Below are 22,853 nucleotides of genomic sequence, written 5' to 3' on the forward strand. Positions count from 1 at the left end.
TGCCGCCCCTGCAGAGCAGTCCACTCATTTAGCGATGGGACTGAATTGTTCTAGGCCGTACTCAACAGTACTCTGTTCAAAATTAAGGTTTTAATCCATTCACAAATAATTGTGACCTTAACAGCACTCCTTTGACATTGCCGCGAATATTTGGGTTGGTTCTTCCGAGATCGTTCTGGCTCTTCCTTATCCTACACCCATTCACTCTCCCTTCTCCAACCTCTTACTTCATCTCACCCTACTTGACCTGAAACATCAGCGTATCATGTCTTCGTTGGGGACTCGATGCACAGCATTCCCTAAGGGTCATTAGAATCATTTCTACACCCTTAAGTACGCATGGCACACCCACACCGACAGAGCGCATGCGCCCAAATAAAGTTTTTTTCTTTCAGTTTTCACAGCGTTGTCCTTCCTTTAGATGCCCATAACTCGTGTAGATGTCAGCAAGATTCACGACTGGATAGGAGTGGAACGCTCCACGTAATTGGAAGGGAGGGTTCCTCATTCCTTTTCGATGCCCATTCCAATCAGATTGAACTGCTTTGAGTTCTGAGGTTCTTTAGCAGGTACTCTACGAAAATGAGTAAGAAATAGAAATGCAAATATTGGAAACGAAAATAGGTTTCCAGATTTGTCCACTATAGTGATTGGTTGAGGTAATTAACTTATTTCGATTGTCACTGTCACAGTGACTTAGCTAGTTGAAACTTGCGAGAAGCCAGTAGATTCCAGTGCAGTTGGAATATTTTTCTAGTAATCGAAATAGATTCTTTAAGAAATACTTCCTTCACTGAGCGAGAGAGAAGAAATAGTTTCTCAAAAGAGAGGCGTAAGTTTCCTCTCTGAATTGAAAGTGTAAAAGCAACCTCGGTAAAAATAATGAATTTCGGTAACATTTTGAAAAATTCAACAGGGTGAGTTTGCTTTCTGAATAGTAAACCACATGGAAATCATGTTTCCGAGAATGACACTTAAAGTAAGGAAATGGTTCCAGAATCTAGTTTGGTGAAATACGAATCGAATCTTTTAAAGTGATATGATCACATTTCTGGTAAAATGATAGTTGTATAAATTTTTGAAAGGAACTTAGTGGACAAAGTCGAAATAGTTCTAGAACGGAAGAAATATCGGAATAGTGCCCGAAAGAAAAGCTGCTATCTTTTTTTAAATGAAAATCTAAATTAGGGAGGAGTACGGAAAGTTCTTGGATTGATGAAGCGATTCAGTATTCCCTAAAAATGAAATTTTTCGTTTTGTTTTCCAGAAAAAATAAATCATGAGAAATATAAACTACATAGGACATGTTCTTAAGGTATCGGATTGAAAAACCCATCTTTTCTTCAAAAAAAAAAAAAAAAAAAGGTTACCTGTATCGCTTTGTATAATCTCGAAAAAAAAAAACTCATGCCCTGAATGACCCGATCTCTATATTATCGGAAATGCTATTTTGAAGGTAAAAATCATTAAATTTTTTCTCACCAGGTGCCCAGTATTCCTACATTATAAACTGCTTAATTATCGTAAAATTTGTCACTCAGAAATAATCTTCATCAAAAGTTCCACCATCAAAGTTATCCATTTCATCCTCAATATCGTCAGTAGACTTTGAAATGACATTTTCTGGAAGTTTTTTTTCTTTATCAGGTCTTTGGGGACATGTTCCCACGTCTACGTAGTCTAGATACATCAAGAGATAAAAAACTCAGCTTGCACTATTTAAAGTGGCCTTATTGGCGTTAATGCGTGATCACCGTCAGAAGCCATCCATTATGTATACAGCTGCTCAAATGAGCTTTGAGAAGCCGATTTACACAGAATCATCCACTGGTTGTAGTATGTATGGAGATGAAACTACAGCAAGGTCATTTTCTTCTCATAGTTCCCTTCACTATGTAATGTGTCTACGGTAACTGTCATGAGAATATAAGTATTAAAATTCGTCTGTTAAAACCCCACATAAAATAAGAGCGTGTTCATGTTGAAAAAAATAATCTCCGCCATTATACTGTACTTTCCCTACCTTGATAACCTTGAATCCTGAAGTTTGGCTCACGTGAAAGTTTCCACAATAAAAGAATTTTCAAAGGTTTTTTCTAAGAATTTTCTAGTTTATTCATCTACCTAATGTCGCATCCATGGGGGAGGTTTCGATGCCAAAAGCCCTTTCAGAACCTTTGGTTTTAACACCTACTGATGCCAATCCTAACTCGGTAGTTCATATACATATGAGCTGTTATTGCCAAAATCCACCCAGAAGTTATTTTCTGGCCCTATTATTACTTTTATCTTTCTCAGAATGAGTTATTTTGCACAAAATTATCGGTTACTGATTGTAGAAGTAAAGCCTTTATCATTACCCATCTTTTAAATTAGTATAAGCCGCCAAGGCCATTAGATTAGCCGCCTGCGGCGGGCTTAGTGTACAACTCTGTTACTTCAACGGTGTACTTAGGTGCTTCTCCCCTTACTTGCTGTATGAGGTAACTTAAATTAGCGAATCAAATTTAATTGACATTTCTGGTACGTAAATTTCATTTCGTCAAAGGAAAAAGCGAAAAACTCATTGCATCAAAAAAAACCTCACCTTACATTACATTCCTACAAAAAAAATAAAAATAATAATAATAACAATATTAAATAAAATAAAATTAAGTTTGTTGATACGCAAGTCGAAATTTTCTATCCTACTGATGCCTATTATTCCTTTCTACTGGGTAATTCTCTTAAATTTGCTATTCCCCATTAGTTTTTCCGCTACATTTTTTCCACGCACTGTGCTTTACTCTACTCCTCTGACCTTTACTGATCACTGGTGGAGGTGTTGCTTGGAGAATAGGCATCCATTGGGGCCAACGGAAGGGGATTCAGGAATAGCTGAACGCTATCATTACCCAAAAAAGAAGGTATTTCAACCATTTGGGCAATGTCACCGCTTTTGTACCGCCCAGTCCGAGACCTCGCATAAGTACAGAGCGTGCTCTTTTTTCGCACCAAATGACTAGGTGATCGGGTAGGAGAAAAATTGCGGGGCCTTTCTAGCCCTGCATTTGGTGGTCTTTTTCTCCCTTTGCGCCAGACATCGCATCTATCTTCACTACCGACAATAGATCTTGCTGCTTTTCTTTTTCTTTTCATGATGGGTTCTGAACTCGATAAATAGCACCGTAAAAGTTGGATAAATTGTTATGGATTGGCCTCAACTGATTTTTCTGGAACTTCCTCCGGCTATGGGCAGATAAAATTTCTTCATAACCTACTTTTATGGTTTGTGCTTTTATGTCAACCCTTATCGGGTTTTCATATCAACTTCCTTCACAGAAAATTTCTTAGCGAACAGGAAGAAAAAAGCATGGAAGTAGCTTTTAAATGAGAATTTTTGTTGAGTTTCTGAAAAGAAAATTGAGAAATAGCTTCGTTGTTAGTTTCAAAAGGTGAAAAAAAAGCGGGGGGGGGGAGAGAGGACAAATTTTAAAATTTTGGAATCATGGTTTATGCCTCTATATCCTGCCCCCTATGAAAGTTTCATATTTCCCCCTTGAAAAAGTGTTGAAATAAAAAGGGGCGAAGTGTAAATGACTTCTAAAGGAAAATTTTGATGTAATTCCTGAAAGGAGAATTAAAAAAGTTTCTAGGTTGGTTTCAAAACGCGAATAAAAAAATACAGATTCTTTTTTAATAACTGACTCAATGTGACTGACCGATTTCAGCGTCGTTGATTAGTCTGCAGGGCTTTGCTTACGGTTGTTACGGGAAGGATCACACTTCAGTAAGAATTTTCTCCACTTCAGCTTTTTAACGCCACTGGCAGATCGAAACTCTTCCTGTTGAACTTGCTTTTAAATTACAGAATTAAAATCCACATGGTGCCACGTATGTGGTTGAATTGCGTGCATAAATTATTAGAGACTCGTGAGCTTCCTTTTTTCTTCCAAGAATTTTTATCGTGCGATGTTGCGGAAGTTAAACGAAAAGCTCGAACACCATTTCGGCTAAGTTTAGGAGAAACATCCCCTAAAAATGGTTTCATAACTTTCTGTATAACATAATAGTCGAACTCTCTTATAAAGAGCCTTGATTTAATGAGAACCCGGATTTAACGAGGAAATCGGAAATATTTGGTTGGTTGTGGGAAGTGAAATGGTTAGGACGACTGAGTTTTTTCAAAATGAACGAATCGGAAATTTGTTTTGAAAATTACATTACCTAAAGAAAGAACATTGTATTTTATAATGAAACTTGCGTTGAAACAGTATTTTTTATTTTTGGCAGTAAATTTGAATCTTCAAAAAAAAAGTGGAAAATTTTCACTTTTTTTTTTTTCAGTTTTTAAAATATTTTGCTAATGAAATAATTTTTATTTAACTATAAAACATATTTTTAATCAAAAGAATCAGTAAATAAAAGGCTGAATAAATAACTGAAAAGATGAAGCAAAAAGCGAATAATTAAATGAATAAATCAATTAATATATGAAGAAAAATAAACGAGTGAGTAAAATAATGAATGGCTAAGAATATAAGTGAATGAATGAGTAAATATAAGTGAATTATTAAATAAAGGCAAGTGAATAAATTAAAAAATGAAAACAAACTATTTTACTTTGCCCCAACCACTTTACCCCGTATGTACTTGACTAATTGTATCTTATATCTTTAAACGAGCAATTCTTGTGGGTATGTATATATTTCGTATCTCAGAAACGGCTCTAACGATTTGGGTGAAATTTTGGATTTAATTGTAGTTTTGCATTCTAAGTTCATCTACATCAGTGTTTTTTCTGTAAAAACGCGATTTTTTTTTAAAAAAACCGTTTTTTAATATAAAGTCAAATTGAGTTAAGCCTTGAAAAAAAACTGAATAGACACATCAGGCAGACGATTTGCAACCATAACAATGAGAATCTGTCTCTTCTCGCTTTAAATTTTTTAACTTGCTTAGGGTTGCCAGGCTTGGCTTATATTTGCTACTTTGGCTAATTTCAATCACACTTGGCTAAAAATAAATTCAAAAGTATTATGTAAAAGTGTATGTAGTCATTATGTAAGTCGATGTAAGTTTTTTTTTTTTTTTTCAGCAAAACTATTGCTTGACTGTCTTATTTTATTTACTTATTTTCTTTTTTACACTTCAAATAGTTTGTTTTTTTTAATCACGCATCTAAATTTTATTTCGAAAAAACATGTCTTGAGACTGTTTATATTTTGTTGGAGTGGTTTGTGGATCATCGGTTTTTATGGATAGCATGCTGTATATAGCATTTTCTGGCGTAAAGTGACCAACTATACTAAAAAGTACTTATTCCAAATGAAAATCTCGATCGGGATAAAATCGTGAATCGCAGCTCTTTTGATAAATGACAGGAAAACTGTCTAGTGGAAACAAAAATGTAAAAGATAGTTTAAAGCAAAATGTTGATTTAATTGCATTCAGAATCTTCTTTGTTTGGTACTTTAATGTTATAAAAAGGTCGCGGCGCATTTTCAATCCAATTTTCATACTTATTGTCGTCATGTTTGGTCTTAAAAACTACTTTTTTTGGCAATACCGTGCGTTAAGTATTTATACGCAACCAGCTTAGAGTTTCCTTAGGTGTATGTCTGTGGGAGAGAGGTGGCCTATATTCAGTAGTAGGCTTCTTACAGCTGAAATGATTATAATTCTGATGAAGTGTTTGCATGCATATCTCTCGCTTCTCGGAAGCATATCCAACGACTGGCGAGAACCTTAATATTTCGTTACCATGATGCTTTTCAAGTACATCTTAAAAAGTATCGAAGTACCTTAGAAAAAAAAAAGCTGACAAAAAATAATTCTTTTAAAGCCGAGTGAGGCTCGGTCGTCTAGGTACTAATTTATTTAAAATACAAATAAGATCAATATTAACTAAATTTTTGCTGCATTGAACATTAGGTCTCAACTAATATTTAAAATGTTAATAACGAGAACTTTGTCATTTTATATTACCAAAAATAATTTTTGACTCACAACAAAATATTACAATATGAGTATCATTTTTTTAAATTGCCTGTATTACTAAACGCTTTCATCTTCGGCAATATTTTTTTTCTGACTGGAATAGACTACATATGGTACAATATAGTTAAAATAATTCCATATGGGTGGAGCTAAAAGCAGAGTAAATATTTCACCATTTCACTTTGCCACGCTATTTCACTTTGTCCCATGTTCCTCTACATATTCAAGCCTATGGGAGCATAATTGCTTTTAACGAGCAAACTCCTTATGAAACGAGCAATATTTTTGTGATTTATAAGAAGTTCTACCTACTTCTAGTTCAACTTATCCTTTCATGAAAAAATTCCTTTGAAATTCCTAAGTCAACCGATAGTGATAATTCAAAAACTTTAAACAAACGAGGACAGCAGGTTTTTTTTTTTTTTTTTTTTTTTTTTTGTTTGTTTTTTTAAATTTAGGAGTAGAGAAGCATTTGCAAATTATATATTTGTTGGCGCTAATGTTATGGCTTCCGAAATACTTCTGAGAATATTCCAGCCTTAAGGGGGTCCGGGACACAAAAATCCTCAAATTTGGCAATTTTTTTTTTATAATTTGAAAAATTGCTGCGTTTTTTTCTGCTTGAGAGGACGTTTGAATCTTGTTTCTACCTTAAATAGAACGAAAGTTATAGTTATTTTTGTTACATGCATCTAACGAATGTGAACATAACTTTAAAACTTTAAACACGTTTTTCTCCATGATGCAATTTTTCCCGATTTCTTGCATTCAAACTCTTATAAGTCAGGAACCGATAGATATAAAGTAATGAAACTTGGAGCATATCTTTTTCAAGCAATTTACTTTAATTTTTATTCGGCGAATTTGAAAAAAACGTTTACTGCAAAAATTACGATTTTTTTAAAAAAAAGTATCTTTGAGTTTTTCGAAATTTTTCTTCAAATATTTTTTATTTTTTATTGAATCAATATTTTTAAAATCGCCGAATAAAAATTAAAGCTTACATATTTGTGCATACTTTTTTGAAAAAAAATTGAAAATTGACCAACAATATTTTGAGTTATAGCAATTTAAAGCAACCCCATTTTTTTGAAAAAAACTAATTAAATTTAAATAAAAAAACAATTTTTTTCATATTTATGTTATGATTTTGCTTATTAAATAAATGATGAATCAGTTCAAAAAATTTCAAAACTCTAAAGTACATAATAAAAAAAATTTCAAAATGTGTCCCGGACCCCCTTAATTCAAACTAATACAGATGAAAAAAAAAAAAAAGCCACTACTCTAACAACGGCTGTGAAAGTTTGAAATTGAACAATTCAACATAGTTTATGGATTTTGACGTGCAAGAAAATCTTCAAACGTTTTTCGAATGCAGGGCTGACGATGTTTTTCCGGCATTGAGCATATTTCTTCAAAAACAATCGTGCAAGAAAGATGCAATAAGACACTTCAAAACAAACTGACTTCTTTGGGCAGAATATTAAAAAAAAAAAAAAAAAAGCAGAAATGAACTCGACGCAGAACCACTTGGTTATAACGAGCAAATATCGCGGTCTTTTCGCTCTCGATGTAAACGAGTTCGATTGTACATTAAATTTCCTTATGTGATACAATTAGCTTATGTTCTTAACTTGCATAATTATCAAAAATATTCCTTCAGGCGCTTCTACCTTTATAATCAGAAAGTTGGATGGGAGCTACCCGCTGTTTAAGCATTGCTTATTTTAATTGATAGGTTGAACCCTAAATTTCCGTCTTTATCTGAAATGGTGATCGTCGGTTGTAATGAATTAACGCCATTCATCTTTTCGGAGGAGGCGACTGATCGATCATAACCGTAGCCTTTTCTCCCTTACATGTTTTTTTTTTCTCTCAAATAATAGCATTTCTGGTTTTCGGGGCTTTTTTCATGCTGTATTTAAATTTAATAGTTTGACTGGAGCTGTATGGCATTTAATGAATTTCTGCTTGGTGTCCGTTGGTGGATGCGATTTTGAAATTATTTTTCCACGTCGTGGCAACACTAGTTTTGTTAAGCAATCATTCTCGCGAAAATAGTAAAAATCATGTCTTTTATTTTTATTTTATTTATTTATTTATTTATTTTTTTTTGTCAAGTTTAATACAATTACCACCGATTAATGTTTTCAATTCTCTATCTGTGTCCAATCAAGTGTAAATGGTTTGTGCATAAATTATTTATGAAGTGTTTGGAGTTATTTTGTCGCTTGTATTACACATGGGGCGAAAAAGAATGAACTAAAGAGTGGAGAACCTAACGTTAAGAAAAAAAAATAGTTCTGGTCGAAAAGAAAAGTTATAACTACAGAAAAAACAAAACAAAACTTCTTTGTTGATAACTAAACAACTGTACTTTACGCAGTAGACTCAACCACGGACATCGAGAAGGAAAGCGAGATGAGCGCATGTATGACGTTTCGTCACACAGAAAGCAACCATGTCACTTCTGTCACAAGTATGCCGATTTGAATTTCAAAACCCTCGCATAAAAAGTTTCACTTCGAGAAAAAAAAATCCCATTGTAAATTTTGAGGCATAGCTAATGTGTAACAGCAGCATAAAACTCTTGGACATAGTTTCCAAAAAAAAGGGGCATCTGCCCTCTCTTTGCCAACGACTAACCCCGAATTCAGTGTCAAAGTACTAAGGTAACACACCTGTCTCTTAATGATCGTCTGGCTTCTGCTGAACCCTCGAGCGACTGGATGTGGCCGCGAAATAAACAATGGTGCCGGTTAATTTGATGAATTGAAGTCGAACGGCCGAGGAGCGTTTTTCGGGATACCCCCTAGAGGCAGCATCGAACGAGAAATAATATGAGAGTTCTTTGGAATACTGGAATCATTGCAGTGGTAATCGCAGGTGTTTTCGTAAAATTATAGCTTTTAATTTCACCTTTACGTGTTATCATTTCTGTTTTCTTGCTTACAACGTTGTTATATAAAAGCTATTCCTATTTTGAACGTATGCTTGTTATCAAAATTCGTTAATTTCATCAAATTCATTGATATTTAGTTCGGTTGGCAATATCGCTAACGTATTTGGTGACTGACAATATTATAGTACGATATGAAACTAAAAAAAAAAAAATACTATTAGTAATTTTTCGGTTTCAGTACTTAGCAAAAACTTGAATTGATTTTGTTCAAACAGTTTAAAAAAGAAAAAACTTGTGGTCCTTCAATACCATCGCTGTGCGCGAATTTAGGCCCCCTACCTCACGCATGACAACTAATGTGTTTCAATAGGAAATAGATTCAAATGAGAAAGAACATCGCTTCTTATGGTCTAATATATAATTTAGGTTGACCTTCCCTCATCGAGTTTCCTCATAAATTGTAGATTACAAACAAACACGATATAGTATAGAGTTGCCTGAGCAATTGGTCTAGCGCGGGTTATCGCGATTTGGAGTTTCCAATTATTGAGTAATTCTGAAGATTATTTACAGGTAGCTACAAATTTTGCAAGAATCTTCAAATTTTCCGCAAATTTTTTAAATTAAAAGTAGATCTGAATTCTCCGCAAATGACAATTATTCGGTTCAAACGCGACATTTTCTCAGGAAAAAGATTGTGATGCGTTTAAAAAATTCTTTTGGAAATCGGTCGGGATCTCCGCAGATTCTGTACAATTTTTTTTTCTTTAATTTGAAGATACTTGCAGAACATCTGCAGAAAAAACTCAATGGAATTTGAAGTCGCGACAGCCCTGTGATTGGACCACTTTTGCACCCATCGTGTTTGTATATTTCTGTATGTGATTGGACCACTTTTGCACCCTATCCATCGTGTTTGTATGTTTCTATACACATTTTTAATTATAATTTAATAGGAAAATCGATGAGTTTTTTCTATGTTACTCAAAATTACAAAACTTAGTTCGCAAATAGCTTCAAAATGTCAAAGCTATTCATGAATTCTTATCGTCCGAAAGTTAAGAACTCGTAAATTGTGCAAATATTTTAAAGTTGCTTCGGAACTGCAAAGCAGCTTATACAGCATCAATACACGGTTGGTTTGAATGATAATATTGTAGTTAGAATAATGACAAAGACTTTCAATAACAGTCAGTGCATGGTCAGTATTGTTTTGCTTATTCAGTTGGGGGGGGGAGGGGATAACCTATTTTTCTTTTGACGGATAAGAATGCTCTTAGTTCTGATGAAGAAAAAACAATCTCCGCATGAAGTTATTTAACAAACAACGCATTCCAATGCAAGTTAGAATGGTTTTTGTAAACAATACTGGTTTACGTACATTAAGGTTAATGACTTCTGTTTTAATTCTGCCATAAACAATAGTTTAAAATGTTACAAATCATTTTTCCTATTCGAAGAATTCTTAACATATTTAGGAGGAAGGAATGCAACCTCCTCTTTCACACCGTGAAAAGAGCGGGAATTTTCAAAGCGAGTTTTAAAGAAAAGTTTAGCGCGTGTATTCGTATTTATGTAAAAGTGTATGTTTTAAGTTTAAAGAAATGTGGTTCTTAAAGAATTTACGTATAGTGTGAGCGAGAATCAAAGCACCTCATGCAATATGCTGTGAAAAATTCCTTTCAATTGATTTTAAAAAACAATCGCACTTTCAGCTGTAGGTAAAGTTAGAATAATTTTAAAGTGTGCACAGCAAAAATCAGAATGTTGGACAATTTACCAGCAACCGAAAATCTTAACTCATTTTCACAAAAGAAATAGTCGCCGGAACTTTGTTTTAAAGTGAGATTTGTTGGAAAGAACTGCTTAAGAACTGCTTTTGCAAGGCTAGATTTTAATTTCTAAAATATGCTTTATCTTGTGGATTATTTGACTGTTACTCTGGGCGGCATCAAGTAAAATGGGGAAAGAGGTCATGTTTCTTTTACTAAGTTACTGGCAAACATACCCAGCTTTGCCTAGGTCAGTAATAATATTGAGAAACAATTTATACTTTCCTTTATTTATTTTTAGCTATGCCTCGCGGTTTCACCCGCGTGAGACAACATTGTATTAAAAAACTTTTAAGTGCATCACGCTATGATATATTTATGATATATATGTAGTAAAAAATTACACACCTAATCCACATCGATGTTTTCTGTTAAAGAAGAAAATCGAAAAAAATAAAAAATAAAAAAAACTCTTGATTTAGAAATTTATTTTTAAGAAAATGAGCTGGGTTACATGCTGAAAATCCTACCTCTGGTAGGCGGATGCGAACCCGAGACCCTATTGTTGCTGGCCCAGCGCTTTACCGATTAAACTATTCGGACAACAACATATTTAGCTATTGATGCAGTAAAAATGCATCATGATGTTATTGATTTAATTTCAATTTATTGCTGCTCCTATATTTCCGTTCGTATTTATTCCCACCGTAAGCCGCTGATTCAGTTGGAAATTATTAATCTTATTTCCTTTAAAAAATATTTAAAAAAAAAAAAAAGCTTTGAAACTCAATTATTTTGAGCGTTACATTTATTAATTTTCTAGTTTTTACTATATCACGTTTAAGCTGTTAGAAATAAGAATTTCATTTCTAGGTTCGTGATGACCCCTATAGTTGTCAACCTAACCTGGCAACATTGTGAAGGCTACGCACATCCTAAACACAGCATTTCGAGGCTGCCAAGTTCGGTTTACCCCAACAATAGTATTAGGTTTTAGACATCAAAATGAAAAACCTAGGTGCCATTTTCAATGAATAAATTGTATATGTATCCGAATATTAAAAATATTTATCAAGTATAAGAGCTATGCATTCTCAATAGCATATTTTTAAAAAAAAGTTAAATATACAAAAGAAAAATTTCAGCGCATTTTAAAATTACTTTTACAAATTTATCATTTGGATCGGTTATGGGTCTTAGAAAAGCTACAATGGCATCCAAAACTTAAGCCATCGAATTTAGCATTTTGGGTCGAAAGTCTAGGCGTGAAATTGACTCGCTAATTTCTGACACTGCGAGGAAAGCTCTGAAAATTATTCTAAACATCAAATTTGATAGGCGTTGTGAGTAGCCCCTGTTGGAGGTCGTGGTGACGCTCTTATATAAGTGTTTATTCAAAAAGTTCTTTTAACGGTTTTTCAATTTTCAAGCAGAGAAAATCAGCTTATCTTTCCTTATGCATGACAAATCAAAATTTTTCTTTGAAAACTTTTGTCTTGATCATTCAAAAAATCGCTTTTACAGCGGACCTGCTGCAGTTTTCATTTTGTATTTTTCTGTCTAATAGATCTGCGTTGACCACCTGCGCCTTTTGCAGATCTGTGTGATCCCCCAATATGGCATCCAGTCTTTCATGTGTCACCCTTGAGGCACGGATGTCAATGGCACAGATAATTTTGACGTCCAGTTTTCTCCAAATGGTGGCACCTGGGCTCTCTTCGACGCGAAACTGCATTAGGGATTTTAATTTGGGGCTAATTCAATGCTAAACGAATGCACAAAGGTTGTTTTACATACCACATAATTATACGACATGGGCGCTAACTATTTTCTTCATGGCCACCGTGGGTCAGATCCTGGGACCAAGGCATAGAAGGCCAACGCCTTAGCACCACGCCACCCAATCCGACACCATCTCCTATTCAGTAACCCGAAAAAAAAAAAAAAAAAAAAAAACACTACCGTCAAGCATTCTTTTGTAGAGGAAAGTGAATAAATCTGAATGCACAAAAAAGTGGCTATTTCAATCTTTGTTAATGAAGTGTAACTGCCATCGGTGCCTCCCTCACACCGTCACGGTTTGCAGCTACTGTTGAATTGCTTCGCGCTGAGCCAGAACATGTGTTATCTTTGTTAACAGACTGAAATTGTTTTCCTTTTTTATTTAACTCCTGACTACGTAGATTTATGGAGATAGTGAGCCTGTCTTACGCTTATTCGTATTAATTTGAGAGTTGCCAGTACTTGTTAAGAAAGTTGAAAGAATATTAACATCGATTAGCGTAAGGTACGTATGTCGCGCATTTCCTTTAATTATGGTTTTGCTTTTAAAAAAATTTAGTAAATGAACAGGGGTAGGGTGGCCACCCGGGGGAAGGGAGGGATCATGGCGCAGACTGCGTCATTGAACTTTTTAGGGGGTTTTGCTTTGAGGGGTATTTTTCTCATTTTGGGGGGTCTTTGCTCTAACGGGGGGGGGGGGCACCCTTGAAATAAAGAATCTGAAAAAAATTATTTCCTGAATTTAAAAACCATCGAACCCAATGGAACCTTTCTTACTCGTGTTAAAATAAAGGGGGGGGGGGAATTAATATATTGACATTTTATTATTACATTTTCTCTTTTGTTGTTTTCATCCTAGCTACAAATGCCTTTTTAAATAAGCCAATTGCAATAACGCACATATGCAAGTTCCCTACAAGATACAGACGCTAGTTTGATCCTATTCATCCCTCATGAATTGTCATGACCAAACATGAGAATAAGCTTATGTTGTTGGCAATTTGATCTCCTGCATCTCCTTGTTTAGAACTGGGAAAATGTTTGCTCTCATTGTACACACAGAAAAGTATCCTCAGATTCTGCCTTTAAAGTACTCTCTGTACTTTGTTTCGAAGAAAAAAAAAACGTATCCAGGTCGCATTCCTCTAATTTTGGACGGTAAATAGAGTACATAAGGACTTAAATAATTGAAAAAAATACATATATGTACAATAAAGAGGTTATTGTTCGAAAATATTCACATGCATAAAATCAAATGCTTGTTTTTATTGAACCACTTTTTTCATTCCACAAATGATCAATGCTAAATCATTTATTTCTCTGTTGACGAAATTCGTACTGTCTGTATTTATCAAATATGTTTGGTAATTTTTGTTAAATTAAGAAATTCATAAGTTTGGGCGTTAAGAAGAGCTGACACTAAAAGGGTACAAGCGCATGGAAGGAAATTCGAGTGGTTTGTAAGAGTAAGTAAGCAGTTAGCCCCCCCCCCCCCCCCCCCGTTTCGCTCAAACCGTAAAAGAAGCTGTCCCTCAAACTACAAAAAGAGTTCTCTCAAGCCACAAAATTGTTTTCTCTTTTAAGAAAAGAATTTCGTGTCTAACCAGTGGCGACTCATGCCTTAGTGAGTGGACAGGAAAAGTGAGGCTTCCTAAAACCAGGGGGGGGGCACCCCCCCAGGTTTTTTATTTATTTTTTGAAATATTTTTTTAATATTTAAACTTTCTTAAAATAATTATTTGTGTTTAATAATATATTATTTTTGATCTTTAATAACTAATTATTTTGAATGAGTAAAATTAATTTTATTTTAAGCAAGGTTAAATCACAAAAGTGAAAAAATGTTGTCAGCTGAGAAATATGTAAAAATTATAAATTAACTTTAACAAAATTGAAAATACATATCAGTATTCGCTTTAAAATAAATAAAATAAAAATAGATAGACTTAATTTTTAAAAACTAAATAAATAAATTAAGGGATAGTAAAAAAAATATTTTTAGCGATTTACATGCGAGTGTACCCTTTTGCATATGAATTCTGCCGGCGCCCATGGGCGAGATTCAGAATTTTTATGCAGACAAAGAAAAAAAAAAACATCGAACTCTTTTTATTTCCTTTAGATTATTAATAACTTGTCACATTTTCTTTAAAACTATGAGCAGTAATTTAAAACAAGTAATAACTTCTGAGTAATAATGGGAAGACATTTTTTGAATTAAAAAATAATCTTGCGACAATATATACGCAAACGTACATACATCACAACACACAACAGTGGCACAACTAGAAAATTACATTTAAGGGGCGGAGGGGGGAAAGCACACTAAATGGAAAAAATCTCATTAGTTTGATTTAATCTGATATGCTCATCAAATCTCTCAATTTTGAAACTTGTAGTTTTGAAAACTCCATATTAGACGGTCTTTGAAGTTAAGGGAAAGAACGGTACAAGGGACTCCAGAAATTTGTAGAAATTGAAATCTTAAAACAACGTTGTAGGCCATATATATTGACGTTAGGGTAAGGGATGGAGCTCCCGGACTTTCCCCGATCTTTTTTTTTTTTTTTTTTTGAAAAACTAATAGAAGTCAATTCCCCTCCTCCCCCTCCAATTTTTCGAAATCGCAATTCCAAAACGTAATTATTGACAAACTTGGAGATTTTTACGGGAAGAGGTTCTGAAGCTATCCCACGGAATCGTTTTCAAAATTGAATTCGTAAAATCGACCTGAAGAAAAAGAAAATCTTCGTATAATCCGTGGATAGTACAATGCAAAAGAATGAAGTTTTGATTTACAATTTTAGCAAGTAAAATTAATCGTGAAGAAGTATAACTTTTAAGGTATATTCAAAACCTATATAAAAAATGATTTCTTCTTAAAATTGTCATTTAGTACGCTAATTACTTGAAGACAGTCAAGAAAGGGGTAAACAGTCTAATATTGTGCAAATGAAGGCTTCTTCCTTTACGGTATGTTGTTTATTTTACATAGCTTGAATCGCGAAAGAAGAACATTTAAGCTATGTAAAATAAACAAGATACAGGTTGGCAACTCGCTGCGAATCCTGCTGTAAATATTGAGGTTCAGTGCATTGGGGTTGAGGAGAAAAAACACATTTAATCCGCATCTCATTAATTTTACACTTTTTAAATAGATAATACGTGGATTATACGCATGAAAATACGGTACAGTCCTTTTTTTGTCAAGCATGCAGTACGCACAAAAAAAAGAAAAAAAAGGAAAATAAATAAAAAGTTAAATTATTGTCTGAAAAATGTGAGGGGACCCAGCCCCTCCCACGAGTCGCCACTGTGCCTAACTAAAGATGCTCTGAAACACAACAAGAATTTCTCAAAGACAAAAAGGGTTTCTCTTCTCGCATAGCTTCTCTCATTTCTCTTATAACACAGAGCTTTCTCTGCAACGTTAAATTTTCTCTCCGACGTGGAGCTCTTTCTCTAACGTAGTTTTCTTCCTAGTATGGAGTTTTCTCTCTAACGGGCAGTTTGAGCTCTCTCTCTAATACGGAGCTTTCTCTCTCTCGCAACATGGAACTATCTCTATAACACAGGAAAAAAAAAATCTTTCTCTCAAACACTGAAAAAGAAAGTCCCTCAAACACTGAAAAGAAATCTCGCAAACATAGCAATAAATAAATAAATAAAACTTTCTAATACAGAAGGATCATTTTCGCAAACACAAAAAAGGAGCCATCAAAAACTGAAGATCTTTCAAACACAGAAATAACTTCATTGAAAGAGATGTCTGAAACACGAACAAAACTCAAACATTGAAGGAGTTGAAAATTGGACGAGTCGAGTTAATTATCGACTAAACTTATCCAAATATACATTCCATCGCAGCACGGTTTCGTCATTGATGTACAAATTAAATTATTAAGTCATTTAAAAACAGCGGTGTGCATCATGAGCAAGTCATGTTTCAAGCTGCTATAATTAAATTTGGATTGAGAAATGGTTATTGATGTGCAATTTTAATTAGCAACTCTAATCACGAATAATAAAATGTGTTCATTAAATCATTTTTGATGGTGAATTAATTAAAATTCCTTTTCTTTGTTTTCGTAATTTTTGATAGCCTGAAAGTTAGATTGGTTTTTTGTTTTTATTGGTGACTAATCGTTTCGTGTAAATTGTTTTCGGCGTATACACAAGACGTGCCGTCGATATTTGCTACATTAAAATGTAATTTTTCTACTTTATCACTTGTGGCAGCAAAAGACTTGGAAACGCTTATGGTCTTTTTTTTTAATTATTTCTTCAATTGGGTGCAAAACAAAGAAAGTTTTTCGTGTTCTTTATATCATAACTTCCCACAAAAACTTCGCAACCTTTTTTTATTATTATTATTGAACCGACTGTTACAAATGAAGACTTATCAAAATTAAAAATGAGAAACCTTGTTGATATCCTTCATCCATCAATTCTAAAAACGATATATTTCGCAACTAGAGCTGTTCTCTTGGTTTAGTTTTCGTTGAAATGTAGAAATAACGGTTACTCTTTTGATTTGTCCACATAAAGGTTTTTTACGAATGAGCTTTATCTCTCTCTCCCTAACATTGAGCTTTATCTCTCTCTCTCTCTCTCTAACATTGAGCTTTATCTCTCTCTCTCTCTCTCTCTAACATTGAGCTTTATCTCTCTCTCTCTCTCTAACATTGAGCTTTATCTCTCTCTTTATAAAATCGAGCTTGATCTCTCTCTTTATAAAATCTAGCTTGATCTCTCTCTTTATAAAATCGAGCTTGATCTCTCTCTTTATAAAATCTAGCTTGATCTCTCTCTTTATAAAATCTAGCTTGATCTCTCTCATTATAAAGTCGAGCTTGATCTCTCTCTTTATAAAGTCGAGCTTGATCTCTCTCTTTATAAAGTCGAGCTTGATCTCTCTCTTTATAAAGTCGAGCTTGATCTCTCTCTTTATAAAGTCGAGCTTGATCTCTCTCTTTATAAAGTCGAGCTTGATCTCTCTCTTTATAAAGTCGAGCTTGATCTCTCTCTTTATAAAGTCGAGCTTGATCTCTCTCTTTATAAAGTCGAGCTTGATCTCTCTCTTTATAAAGTCGAGCTTGATCTCTCTCTTTATAAAGTCGAGCTTGATCTCTCTCTTTATAAAGTCGAGCTTGATCTCTCTCTTTATAAAGTCGAGCTTGATCTCTTTATAAAATCGAGCTTGATCTCTTTCTAAAATCGAGCTTGATCTCTTTCTAAAATCGAGCTTGATCTCTTTCTAAAATCGAGCTTGATCTCTTTATAAAATCGAGCTTGATCTCTTTATAAAATCGAGCTTGATCTCTTTATAAAATCGAGCTTGATCTCTTTATAAAATCGAGCTTGATCTCTTTATAAAATCGAGCTTGATCTCTTTATAAAATCGAGCTTGATCTCTTTCTAAAATCGAGCTTTTCTCTTTCTAAAATCGAGCTTAATCTCCCTTTCTAAAATCGAGCGTTATCTCCCTTTCTAAAATCGAGCTCTATCTCCCTTTCTAAAATCGAGCTCTATCTCCCTTTCTAAAATCGAGCTCTATCTCCCTTTCTAAAATCGAGCTCTATCTCCCTTTCTAAAATCGAGCTCTATCTCCCTTTCTAAAATCGAGCTCTATCTCCCTTTCTAAAATCGAGCTCTATCTCCCTTTCTAAAATCGAGCGTTATCTCCCTTTCTAAAATCGAGCTCTATCTCCCTTTCTAAAATCGAGCTCTATCTCCCTTTCTAAAATCGAGCTCTATCTCCCTTTCTAAAATCGAGCTCTATCTCCCTTTCTAAAATCGAGCTCTATCTCCCTTTCTAAAATCGAGCTCTATCTCCCTTTCTAAAATCGAGCTCTATCTCCCTTTCTAAAATCGAGCTCTATCTCCCTTTCTAAAATCGAGCTCTATCTCCCTTTCTAAAATCGAGCTCTATCTCCCTTTCTAAAATCGAGCTCTATCTCCCTTTCTAAAATCGAGCTCTATCTCCCTTTCTAAAATCGAGCTCTATCTCCCTTTCTAAAATCGAGCTCTATCTCCCTTTCTAAAATCGAGCTCTATCTCCCTTTCTAAAATCGAGCGTTATCTCCCTTTCTAAAATCGAGCGTTATCTCCCTTTCTAAAATCGAGCTCTATCTCCCTTTCTAAAATCGAGCTCTATCTCCCTTTCTAAAATCGAGCTCTATCTCCCTTTCTAAAATCGAGCTCTATCTCCCTTTCTAAAATCGAGCTCTATCTCCCTTTCTAAAATCGAGCTCTATCTCCCTTTCTAAAATCGAGCTCTATCTCTCTCCCTTTCTAAAATCGAGCTCTATCTCTCTCCCTTTCTAAAATCGAGCTCTATCTCTCTCCCTTTCTAAAATCGAGCTCTATCTCTCTCCCTTTCTAAAATCGAGCTCTATCTCTCTCCCTTTCTAAAATCGAGCTCTATCTCTCTCCCTTTCTAAAATCGAGCTCTATCTCTCTCCCTTTCTAAAATCGAGCTCTATCTCCCTTTCTAAAATCGAGCTCTATCTCCCTTTCTAAAATCGAGCTCTATCTCCCTTTCTAAAATCGAGCTCTATCTCTCTCCCTTTCTAAAATCGAGCTCTATCTCTCTCCCTTTCTAAAATCGAGCTCTATCTCTCTCCCTTTCTAAAATCGAGCTCTATCTCTCTCCCTTTCTAAAATCGAGCTCTATCTCTCTCCCTTTCTAAAATCGAGCTCTATCTCTCTCCCTTTCTAAAATCGAGCTCTATCTCCCTTTCTAAAATCGAGCTCTATCTCCCTTTCTAAAATCGAGCTCTATCTCCCTTTCTAAAATCGAGCTCTATCTCCCTTTCTAAAATCGAGCTCTATCTCTCTCCCTTTCTAAAATCGAGCTCTATCTCTCTCCCTTTCTAAAATCGAGCTCTATCTCTCTCCCTTTCTAAAATCGAGCTCTATCTCTCTCCCTTTCTAAAATCGAGCTCTATCTCTCTCCCTTTCTAAAATCGAGCTCTATCTCTCTCCCTTTCTAAAATCGAGCTCTATCTCTCTCCCTTTCTAAAATCGAGCTCTATCTCTCTCCCTTTCTAAAATCGAGCTCTATCTCTCTCCCTTTCTAAAATCGAGCTCTATCTCTCTCCCTTTCTAAAATCGAGCTCTATCTCTCTCTCCCTTTCTAAAATCGAGCTCTATCTCTCTCTCCCTTTCTAAAATCGAGCTCTATCTCTCTCTCCCTTTCTAAAATCGAGCTCTATCTCTCTCTCCCTTTCTAAAATCGAGCTTTATCTCTCTCTCCCTTTCTAAAATCGAGCTTTATCTCTCTTTCAAAAATCGAGCTTTATCGCTCTTTCAAAAATCGAGCTTTATCGCTCTTTCAAAAATCGAGCTTTATCGCTCTTTCAAAAATCGAGCTTTATCTCTCTTTCAAAAATCGAGCTTTATCTCTCTTTCAAAAATCGAGCTTTATCTCTCTTTCAAAAATCGAGCTTTATCTCTCTTTCAAAAATCGAGCTTTATCTCTCTTTCAAAAATCGAGCTTTATCTCTCTTTCAAAAATCGAGCTTTATCTCTCTTTCAAAAATCGAGCTTTATCTCTCTTTCAAAAATCGAGCTTTATCTCTCTTTCAAAAATCGAGCTTTATCTCTCTTTCAAAAATCGAGCTTTATCTCTCTTTCAAAAATCGAGCTTTATCTCTCTCTTTCATAAATCGAGCTTTATTTCTCTTTCAAAAATCGAGCTTTATATATTAAATGAGTGAAAAAAAAAACATGCGGTAAAGCTTTATGCCAAATTCTTCTTATTCAATTAATTTTGAAATAACATCTTCATCCTATAAGCCTAAACGTTTCACACATAAAGCGTTAAAAAAAATGCCAAACGACATTTTACGTTTAATTATAAATGACGCTTATAAATCACAACATTATGCTCAGTTGACTTGTAAATCAGCTTAATTATCGCATAAATTAAAATGAAGTTTTGGTGTCATTGACTGGGTTGCTTGCAGTAAAAGACTAACCTTGTTGACTTGTAAGTTCATGAGACTGGTGAGTTCCAAACACAAAACGTTCTAAAGTATGGTAAAGAGGTATGGTATTTTTACTTATAAAAAAAATGTAACGAGATCATGTATGTGTATGAGCTATTGTTAAAATCATTATTTTAAATTTGATGTTATTTTAATATGGGCTATTAGAACAATGTATAGCAAATACGAAATGATTTTGTAAAGTTAACCTAAAGGGTAAAAAATCCTTCCTGCTTATATCTTGTCAAATTAACTAGTCATAAAGGGTTATGGAATTTGAGGTCTTTTGAAATTGGATTAAGTTGCTGACTAACGGACTTAAGTTGAGATTAACGGTTTGAGGTCACGAGACAGAGGTTCAAGTTTAAAGATTGATGCTGTACCCTCTAATATGAAAGATTTGCGATTAAATTGGCTTTTTAGAACCAAATATCAGGTTGATTATGGTAGTAGAAACTGATAAGGATGGGAAAATGCTACTGGATTTGAAGGGGTGCCCTGGGGGGGGGGCATGACACAGACAGCGCCATTGAATTTTTCAGGGTGGGGGAGGATGTTCTAAGGGGGTTTTTTCATTTTTTTGGACGGAAGCTCCCGATAACTATAAATTGCACCGAGGTTAGGTGATATTAAACTTTTGTATTCTATGAGTAATCTTGACTTACTATACGCTTACTAGACTTTAAAAATGACTTTTGGGTAACTTTTATGTATCAAAGCACTGGTAGTCAAGTTTTATGACTTATAGGATTATTACGCAAAGTCAATTGAAAACTTTTCGCGCTTTTCGGGCGGATTAAAGATTTTAGAAATTCGTAACGTTTTCGTCTTGTAAAAAATTGTTAATTTTGATTAGCCGGGGTTTTTTTTTTTTTTTTTTGATCATGTCCGACGCACAACGTTTTTGTTTTAATTATTTATTTTCGTCGACCGTGTATTGACTCTCTACGAAAGGAAGCCCTCAGCGCACGCAAATGGACACTGTTTTGTCGGACCACAATCTGCAAAATTTCATTCAACTGCAGAACCGTTTCCTGACATTCCGACGTCCTCCAATCAGCTGAGAGGGATGCCAAACGATCCGTAGCCCCTGAAGTGATGACCGAAAGGCAAATGAATGAGCATACCTGTTGCTTCAACGCAGCTCATTGCGCATGACTTGCGTTTTCGGAGTGACAATGTGCTCGCTTGTAGAACTAATCTGGGTTTATTTGCCTCAAATTGCCATATTCATGCGATTTCTGAATTGACAATGCCCTCGAGTGTTTTTCCCCCAGTTCGAAGAGTGATTTAAGAAGGTAAAACTCTCTGTGACATTCAATGTCGAGTTTTCGGATTTCGGTAGCTAATTGAGGATGCTGAAGCATTTTGTTTTAAGAGGTTGAACACAAGTTTGAAGTAAGGTTGGCAGAGAAGTGGGATTAACAGATCAAAGAGATGAATATTGATTTTCCCCTGAACTACACAATGGCGTGTTTTTAAAGAGTAGGAGAACGAGAATATTGGCGTACATGAGGAGCGGAAGGAGTAAAAAATATTCACCTGCATCTGGGGCCTATATTGAGAAGGAATAAAAGGTGGCAAAAGCCTTCAGTGCTTGAAGCAAGGATCCAAAGTCACGTGGTATATTTAGAGGAAGAGTTGAAAAAAATTAAATTTCATCCACTCGTTTCACTTAAAACGTGTCTCCCATTCGTCGAAGTTGAACCACGTGACATGAGAGCTTTGCCTCGGCATTTCCCAAGTCAATGATTGGGGCTGGACTCGCTACCTCCAGTTACTAATTCCTGCTCGAAGCTGGGACCGTGGGTGGGTATCTCTACCAATAGAAAAGTCGATGAACAGTATTTCCTTGTCGCGAATTAAATGTGGTTTTTCTGCGCAATTCACGGAAAGGAAGGATTGCGTACAGATTTGTCTCTTGTAGAAAGATGCCAGCACACGGTTGTCCAGGGTGCACCACTCGGAAGAAGAGCTACTTTGCACTTGACAAGCAAATATATCTTTCGTTCCTTCATGAATGCCCAAAAGTGTGTAAAAATATTTGAAAAAGTCGAAAAAAAAAATTGACTCCGCCAAACGAATTAAGTTTCATTTTTGTAAATGAAGTGTGATTTGTATCTGAAATCAATGATGGTAAAAATGATTTTTATTGCATCCTGAACGTAATTATTTTAAGCGCTTTTAGAGTGAGAGCTCTTTAAAAATGCGTTTATTTCAATAAATTTTAAGCACTGATACGACGACTCGTGATTTGAAGGACAGCCATCATCGGAATCATTAGGAACCAGAGAAGGATCTGAAGGTTTATTTTTATAATTAACCAAGGCGGTAAAAATACTTGATAGCAAGGGCCCCCACATGCAAAATTTTAAGGGGGAGGGGGGCTCAGATATTTTCCTCATACCAGGGTAATCCAGTATT

The 22,853-nt window shown here is 34.9% G+C and overlaps 2 protein-coding genes across 2 annotated transcripts in view; one reads left to right on the forward strand and one right to left on the reverse strand.

Moving 5' to 3' along the window:
- The window catches only part of LOC129234147 (uncharacterized), a 121,357-nt gene that overhangs the window by 25,868 nt on the left and 72,636 nt on the right, over positions 1-22,853 (forward strand). The gene's annotated exons all lie outside the window — the stretch shown is intronic.
- Positions 1,538-21,578, reverse strand: LOC129218392 (antho-RFamide neuropeptides-like). The gene is made up of 3 exons (XM_054852644.1): positions 21,557-21,578; positions 17,123-17,599; positions 1,538-1,680 (listed from the first exon to the last, which is right to left on the reverse strand). The coding sequence occupies exons 1-3, from the start codon at positions 21,576-21,578 to the stop codon at positions 1,538-1,540; spliced, it is 642 nt and encodes a 213-aa protein (XP_054708619.1).

Source organism: Uloborus diversus, chromosome 1, assembly GCF_026930045.1.
Source record: "Uloborus diversus isolate 005 chromosome 1, Udiv.v.3.1, whole genome shotgun sequence".
Lineage (NCBI taxonomy): Eukaryota > Metazoa > Arthropoda > Arachnida > Araneae > Uloboridae > Uloborus > Uloborus diversus.

Coding starts and splice junctions, on each gene's coding strand:
- LOC129218392 (XM_054852644.1), bottom strand. CDS start 21,578: ATGAGCTGCGTTGAAGCAACAG. Junction 17,600..21,556: donor GAGCTGCGTTGAAGCAACAG/GTATGCTCATTC, acceptor GACTTTATAAAG/AGAGAGATCAAGCTCGACTT. Junction 1,681..17,122: donor AGAGAGAGATAAAGCTCAAT/GTTAGAGAGAGA, acceptor TGATGTATCTAG/ACTACGTAGACGTGGGAACA.